Source organism: Carassius carassius, chromosome 34 (genome assembly GCF_963082965.1).
Source record: "Carassius carassius chromosome 34, fCarCar2.1, whole genome shotgun sequence".
NCBI classification, from domain to species: domain Eukaryota; kingdom Metazoa; phylum Chordata; class Actinopteri; order Cypriniformes; family Cyprinidae; genus Carassius; species Carassius carassius.
The window spans coordinates 9,053,049-9,061,694 of record NC_081788.1 but is presented as its reverse complement, the minus strand read 5'-3'; the positions used below and the strand labels follow the sequence as shown (position 1 = coordinate 9,061,694).

Here is an 8,646-nt window from a genome sequence, read left to right as displayed (position 1 = left end):
AACTGGGGAAAGTTTGGTGCTCGTTTAAATTCACCTGTTTTGTTCTTGTAATGGTGAAAATGACAGTCTTCTCTCTAGTAACACATGCTGGACTTCTCCAATCATTTAGTTGACCTAAACCCCGCCCCTCCACAATCCACTGCAAGCTCACGGTCATTTTCGAGTGCAACGACTACATCTAAAGATCCAGTCAATAACTGATAAATAAACTCAAATCTAAGGCCTTAAAAATGTAATAAAGATTATTTGCTTTGCTTTTAAGATAAAAATGTAATCATTTAATAAATAATTCATAAAATGTTTCTAGGCTACTTTTTCAAGTTAGCAATAAGAGATGGACATAACTTTTATGTGCAAATTTTCTTCCTTATTATTTCTTTTGACAAAATTTGGCAACAACACTATTAGTGTTAAAACAATGTACTAAGGACTTTGCAACATGAGAACTAAATATAATGCAACTGTATTATTGCTGTAACTTAATTATTCATTCTGCATATATATTCAAGTATAACCAGGTTTTGTGCATTGCATGACAGGTTTTGGGATTGCAACTGTTTTACATTTTTTTTAATTAATAGATAAATTAATCAATTCAAATTAAGATATAATTCAAGGAAATTGTATTCTATAAAAGAACTCGAGACGCAGATGATACTCCACACCTGCAGACAATGGCGACATCTTCTGATTACTGACTGAAGGCATGAGCTTCTCATTGAAAACTACGGACTGTGGATTGGATTAAACCTACCATTAATGTCCACCAAGATCGGACAGTTGCAATTTATTGAGAAATTAAAGAAGTACATTATTTGTTACCTGATGGTGGTTTGGCATAATAATTAATCAAACAGTATATAAACATGAATAAAAACTGTTCACATACAATTATTTCATCATTCGGAGTCATGGAAGAGCTATTTATAAAGTGAGGTAATTAAATAGTTTATAGAATGCAAGCGTGAATGTAATGTAAAGGTATTTAAAATCATATGATCTCTAACCTTTAATACACATTTCGTCACGTGGTGACAGGCAGCAGGAGTACTTTATTATTATCGGACAAAAATATCTACTAATTATTACTTTTGTCTAGTCACTTATATCGTACGAGCTTAATTATTTCTTTTTACACAAAATAATAGTGATTTCGGTAAAATTACATTCAGTTCCATTTGATAACGTTGAAAAAAAAGTAGGACTTTTATTTTGAATGTATGCTGAAGGAAATACGTCAGCGAAGGTCATTGGTGAAAACACTGCTGTATGACGATGAGTTCGACACTTTCGGTTGACCAACCGGTCATATATCACGGTGGAAATCAACTCACCGATCTGCTGTAAACCGGAGGATAGCACTCCTTCATTTCATCTAAAGATTCACAACGGCTGAGACCGAGACCGAAAGGCTCTTCGTAATAAAACGGTTATTCCCCGTGTAAGAGGGCTCATTAGTTAAAGAGAGAAGAGTCTAGAATCAGCAGGCTCTCTGACCGACCCAGCTCTGGATCTCCGGATCACTGTGAACGCGTCGACATGAGGAGTTTGCCGTATTTCTGTCGAGGACAGGTCGTCCGCGGATTCGGCCGGGGAAGCAAAGAGCTGGGCATCCCAACAGGTGAGACTCACACCGTCCGGGTCTACACCGGAGCGACCGTTGAAGAGCATTTGAACTGCGTGCCAGTAACTTCATAAAAAGAACGAGGCATCCGTGTAGATCGCGTCACCGAGTATAATGGGTTCTACTTGTCATATATAGATCGATGGTTCTACTGTATTTTGTCGCGTCGCTCGTAAAGAAATAGCTGATCCAAAGATTCAAATTCTGTCCAATATTTATTGTACCTTTTGCTGCTTTTTGATTTTCTTTACACTCAATATATAAGTATTTTTACTCTTGTAATGAATGTTACCGTTCAGTAAAAGCTCTGATCATATTATTATTATATAACTTAACTTACAGGTTATAGGTCTTACAACTCGCGTCTGTGAAATGTTTGATTGTGATTGGCCAGACACGACAGCGAGCGCAACAGTGCCCGGCCGTCTTTCAGGAGCCCTGGTTCCATATTAATTTTTTCCCGTAGGGATTTTATATAAGTCTTGGAGTTAATAGTAATGAACCAAACTAACCAGCTACGAGGTAAATCACAAATTTACCGTCTTTGGTTTGAACCAAAATATCGTACAAAATGACCAAGGTACAAAACGTTGTACTAAAGAACTACAATCTCACGAAGCATTGTGAATGACAACCCAATTAAAATCGATAAATAATATATTGTAGGTTTATTACAGTATAAGTAAATTACGTAGTTTAAGAGCACTGGGAAATTGACTCCGTTCATGGTACCTAAATGGAGTTTTTATTTTTTTGGCAATATGCTTGTCCTTATTCTCTGATTGGTAGATTTATCTTCAGACTCATGAGAAATGTAGTTTTTCCACCAGATATACAGCTGTTAAACAACTTTTTTTTTTTTTTTTTTTTTTTTTTAATAAGTTGAAATAATGCAGTCTGGGACAAAGGCACATGCCATTAAATAACCTCATGGTAGCTCACACTATGTCTACCTTGAATGGTATAAGATATTGTTGAAAATCAGTTCACCTATTGAGAATTTGAATGGGATTTTTACTTCTGGAACCTGGCAGCTGTACTCTACTACCAGTACCAGTATCACTCTCTGTATATTACAGAGACACCAAATTGAATAATTCACTACTGCCCATGGCAACACTACTTTTGTGTCTCGCATATCATGTTTTATATTGGCACTAGTGATGCCGGAATCATTCTGCTGATTCTGGCATTCATGAACCATTTTCACTTTTAGAAATTCTCATTTTTGTATATTACAGAGACAGTAACAGTATCGTTTTCAAGAACTTGCATTTTAAAACCTGTTTTCAAAATACATAGTTTTCTGTTTGTAGTTGAAAAACAGCATTGTGTAAATGCCCTCATAATTTTGGAAAATGCATTAAAATCATGACTTCATGTGCATGTATTTTTATTTGTCAGGTAGCAAAGTATTCTCCGATAATAAATGGCTGTAATGATCCCTTACTTGTCAAGTTTGTCATGTCTCAAATGTAAACACAGACATAAACAATGATTAAAGAAAATAACATGAAGCCAGTATTTAGTCTTACTAGAGCTTATGTTTTCTTTCCATTCCCATCCCAGCAAACTTCCCAGAGTCGGTTGTGGACAACCTCCCCGCTGACATCAGCACTGGAATCTACTACGGATGGGCACGCGTGGATAACGGAGACATTCACAAGATGGTGATGAGCATCGGCTGGAATCCTTACTACAAAAACACGAAGAAGTCCATGGTATTTCCATGTCATCCTTTCTAGTGTACAGATATCTACAAGCTATGGACCTGTTGATATCTTTGCATTCATTAAATGGTATTATTTAAAAGCAGTATAGATTAAAAGTGCATCTCTTATGTCAGATATAATGTATTTATCTCTCTGTGTAACAGGAAACACATGTGATCCACAAGTTTAAGGAAGATTTCTATGGTCAAACATTGAGTGTGGCCATGGTCGGCTACATTCGTCCTGAGAGAGGATTCGAATCACTCGGTAAGACTCTGAGCTGCTCTCTTGAACTCACTCCCACATCACATGATCTCAGTGATGCCCTGTTCACTCACCCAAACACACTCATTTGGTTACTTTAACTCACGGTCATGTCTTCCTCCCAGACGAGTTGATAGCAGCGATTCATAGTGACATTGAGGAAGCCAATATGAAGCTGGACCTGCCTGAGCACTTGAAACTGAAAAAGAATAATTTCTTCAAGACGGCGGTATTGACAACACCCAATCAGATCTTGAACGGTCATCGACTGTAACATTCACTTTCACCATCGCCTCTATTTAAAAGCCTGTTTATTATATATGCTGTTTATTGTTTTTTTAATGTACAAAATATTTCTGTCCCTATGTGGTGCTTTGCTCAAGTGCAGGCACTATGTGCATTTATGTTCATATGGTGTCATCACATAGCTCTTTTGCTTCTGTATTTATCGCAAAAAGGAGGAATCCGGTTGCTTAATGGTGAATGATCACTGCACAAGGTAAACTTCCCAGACCTCCACGATTACCACAGATGATAGATACTATGTGTAAGTCAGGGAGTCTCAAAATCTCTTCTTCCTGGTGAAATTCACTTTAATTTATTTTTTGTTTGAGGAGGACTCTCTTTACTTGAATAAAACATTTTAACAATTGTCAAAGTTTATGTTCCTCCTCATTGAGATAAAACGAATGCTTATTATGGTTCTCAGAGAACCGTACACATTGGTGGAAGTCCAAGGTTGAGATAAAGAGAGTTAAAGCCTAGAAACTGGGCAGACGGAGAACAAACAGTGACTGAAGACAAAATGAATTAATCTAAATGGCCTTTTAAATATTTAAGTGTGTATAGGAGATCTGTATAGCAAACACTTGCTTGTATGTAACTTACATATGGTTTGCTAAACTTTAACCTAAAACATGTATTTTACTCTTGTTCTATATTAAGAAGTGTTTTACATTTGAGGAGACACTCAAGAGTCAGGTTAGATCTTCGATTTACAAATTATTTACCCGTTTCTCCATGTTGTGTTCCTGTTGAATTAGTTCTTGAAGCGCGTGCTGCTGGCCTTTTCCGGTGCCGTTACGTTATTAGCCGAATTTTACGGGCAAAAAAAATGTGATTCCTTGACAATGGTGTAACGATGTATGAAGCTCACACAGAAATCGGTTTCAAACCAAATTTTCGCTTCTTTCTTTTGCTCAAAGCGTCGAAAATTGTTCGACCTCACGCGGAACTCCCGATCACGTGGACTTGGATTTCGCCCGCGAAAATTCGCTGAAGAGCAGTAAATGTGACTGCACCTTAAAATAATGGAAAACCGATACTCTTAAAACCTGTTTAATACTGTTATCTTCACAATCTGTAAATGTTCAGACACTCAACTCATCTAGACTGGCTCTTTATATCTTGAACCGCTGTTTGGTACTGTGTGCATATGCTTTTTTTCCTTTTCTTTTTCTGTTTTGTTTCCTTTATAGGTCAGGGCAGTGCCTTCAAGAAGTGAAATCTAATATATTAATATACAGTGCACAACCAAGAGTTCCTTCAGTGTTGAAACCTGCTTGTAAGCATTAAACAAATGCCTTAAGTGGTGTTTAACTGCTGTTTTGTGTGCGTGCGTGTGAAAACTTCTGTAATGCTTTCATGATGTCATAAATCATTGAAAAGGGAAATATGTACCAGAAATAAATCATATCTAGTTCAGAATTTGTGTAAATAAACGCTCTGTTCAATATAAATAATATTGTGAGCCATTGGTCATTTAGGAGCTTTACTTTAACAATCACATTCATTTGATTAGAACTATTAAAAATATTAAATAATGAAACTATTAAAAACAGCACCCAACTGAACACTGACTTGTGATTGGGAGAGTTTTTTTTCATACCTGTACGAGTTTCTTTTGTGGAACATAAAAAGAAGATTTGGAAGAATGTTGGCAACTTAAAGCATTTCAGTTCCCATTAAAAAATTACAATGAAAGTCAATGGAACCTGAAACCGTTTGGTCCCTATATCATTCATAATACCTTATTTTGTGTGAAAATAAAACCTGAAGATATAAAAATAAACACTGATTCACAATATATATATAAAAAAAAACTATAACCAAAATATATAGTTTTGTTAAATGAATATTTAAGTAAACCTGACTGGAAAGTGGAAAAGCAGTTTTGGTGAAGTCCCAGTGTCTTAAATTTAAGAAAAGTCAGTGTAGCTAAATATTTGGTCAGCTTGTATGGATGAGGCCACTGTAAAGATAATGTCCTGAAAACAGACACCCTCAAGGCTGAGTGAACCGACTCTTATTTCATTTTGTGCGCCGTCGGTCACGCAGTGCCTAATATCAGCTGACATTTCAGTGAGGGTTTCCCATGCAATCAAACGACTTGGTTTGCTCCAATGGAAATCGGTTACTTGTCTGTAGTTAACCCTTCATCACATATAAACCACCTTTCAAGAGTTTGGAGCAACATAAGATGTTTTCAAAATAAATCTCTCAAGCTGTGCAAAAATATATTAATAGTGTGATATTAAAATACAGCTCAAAATAATGTATAAAAACATTTTTAAACGATACAAAGTTGTTGATCTGGCTTGCGACTGTAGTTTCTGAAGATCAGTTTCTACATATATCTGATGTTTTCAGCACTGTTAATTTAATCAAGTAATCAATCTTAACTGAGATAAACCCATTACAAAGAGCCATCATGTTCAGTTTATCATAACAGACTTTTAATCAGCTAACATTTGAAAAAGCCTGTCAATACACTGTATAAATCACTTACAGGTCTTAAAGGAATTGTTTGCCCGAAAATGACAAATTTACTCACCCCTCAGGCCATCCAAGATATAGATGAGCTTGTAATTTCATCAAAACAAATTTGATAATTATTTTTTATTCCATCAGTTGCTCACTAATGGATCCTCTGCAGTGAATGGGTGTTGTCAGAATAAGCATCCAAACAGCTGATAAAAACATCACAATAACTTCCTCAATTAATGCCATGTGAAATTAAAATCTATGTTTGTAAGAAACAAATCCATCAGTAAGGTCTTTTAACGTTTAACTATCGATTCTGGCCAAAATACGACAGCGTAATCCAGTAAAAAAAAAGTTAAATCCATCCATCCTCTCCTGATTCAGACGAGATCTAGATCTAGATATAGGATTCATATTTTAGCTTGACATAATGTTTTGAAATCAATGATGGATTTCTTACATCATGCAGCTCTTCACTTTAGAAGACGTTAACTGATGGATTGGAGTGGTGTGGGTTACTTGTGGATTATTGTGGTGTTTTTATCAGCCATTTGGACTCATTCTGACGGCACCCATTCACTGCAGAGGCTCCATTTTCTCCAAATTTTCATTTTTGGATAAAATATTGTTTAGCTACAAATATAAAGCAAAAGGCATTACTTGCTGATGAATATTGATGACATCATCACATAATATTTAATATTACGTTACTTACCAAGAGAGTATTATATTTTCATGTGCACTTTTCAAGCTGCTCTCTTCCATTCAATAGAAGTGGATGGAGACCACAAAATACAACAACATACAAATAGTAGTCCGTATAACTTAAGTACTATATTCCCAACGTTTGAGCCAATTTGAATCCACTTTTTTAATACACAAGTCAAAATAACTAAAAATGTATGGTCAACATTCACTTTCATTGTGTGTAAAATAGCAGCTTGAACATTCTGCCAAATATCTACTTTTGTGTTAGAAGAAATAATGCCATAAGGGTTTACAACAACACCATGCTGAGTAAATGACGACAAAAGCGTGATATTTGGATGAACTATTTCTTTAATTGTTGATTGGTGAAGCTTAGTGGGTTTCTGCAAGTCAAAATGTTAATAAATAACAATTATATGCACATATCAAAGAAAAACAAACAAGCTTTTTATGTTTTATGTGAGAGTATACATATCATCATATTCCAGCTCCACCACCTCCTCTTCCTCATCCCCCTCCAACAGGCTGTATTTAAACTTTCGATACACTATCCCGTCCATCCCCATGTAAACGATGTCCTCATCCTCATCCTCCTCTTGGCCCTCTTCTTTATCGCAATAATCCATCGGCATGCTGTCCCTCAGGGTCGCAGAGGTGAAGGGGTCATCTGTGATTTTGGTGTAGCCGTTCAATTTGACGATGGGTTTTGAGGTGATCTTCTGACGAAAATGCAGGAAGAGAAAAATGGCGAGCCACAAGCTCACCAGCACAAATATGACAGTGAAAACAAAAAGGCCAGGGTGAACCGAAGTCACTGGATCGTTACTGAAGAGGTTGTAGCTCAGTGCGACAATGCATTCATCTGAGAAAAGAGAGGTTAAAGGTCAATGGTTTCCTGACTGCAACAGCTCAATGGCTTGGTGTTTTAAAATGTTCAAACTGTAATTTAGTAGCATCTGCCTCTTTGAGTGAGTGCTGTCTAATGATCCAGTACTAAATGAATCTTACATGGATGGTTCAAGCTAAGCATGATGTCATGATGACAGAAAATAGAATTAGAATCAAACAAAAATGCACACAAGATTTGATGTAGTCAGGCTGTTGAGCAGAAGTGTGAGCTTGTATTTTTGTCACATCAATTATTCAGTATATAAATATTCAAATAAATAATTGATATGTAAATCATGTGATCTGTAAAGCAGTTTAAATATATCAGAGTTATTTATTTATTTTTTACTAAAACTGGGTCATTGAAATAAGGTGGAAATAAAATTATAAATATTAAACAAAAACTTGAAATGTAGGCAGCCTTTGCAACTAACTGAAATAAAATAAGCTGAAATACCTAAATTAATAAATCTAAAATTGAAATGAAGATAAATTAAAGATAAATAAATATGTTAACTATTTAAAACTATTTCAAATAACAAAAGCACACAAGATCACTAAAAAATTACATTAAAACCACAAAAATAGAAATAAATATGAATAAATATTGTAATAGTACATTAATAATATGAAAATAACACTGAAATGTATAAATAATTATTTGTAAAGTCTCATAATACTCATCAA

The 8,646-nt window shown here is 35.4% G+C and overlaps 2 protein-coding genes across 2 annotated transcripts in view; one reads left to right on the top strand and one right to left on the bottom strand.

The window, feature by feature from the left end:
- The first annotated feature begins 1,240 nt into the window (after positions 1-1,240).
- Positions 1,241-3,917, top strand: LOC132115444 (riboflavin kinase-like). The gene is made up of 4 exons (XM_059523928.1): positions 1,241-1,621; positions 3,194-3,345; positions 3,501-3,603; positions 3,726-3,917. The coding sequence occupies exons 1-4, from the start codon at positions 1,540-1,542 to the stop codon at positions 3,872-3,874; spliced, it is 486 nt and encodes a 161-aa protein (XP_059379911.1). The 5' UTR covers positions 1,241-1,539; the 3' UTR covers positions 3,875-3,917.
- Positions 3,918-7,399: 3,482 nt separating this feature from the next.
- LOC132115443 (proprotein convertase subtilisin/kexin type 5-like) overlaps positions 7,400-8,646 on the bottom strand; it is a 48,143-nt gene continuing 46,896 nt past the window's right edge. Inside the window, exon 37 of the mRNA XM_059523925.1 lies at positions 7,400-7,933. Within this exon, the coding sequence (XP_059379908.1) occupies positions 7,527-7,933 (407 nt within the window). The 3' untranslated portion in view covers positions 7,400-7,526. The remainder of the gene's footprint in view (positions 7,934-8,646) is intronic.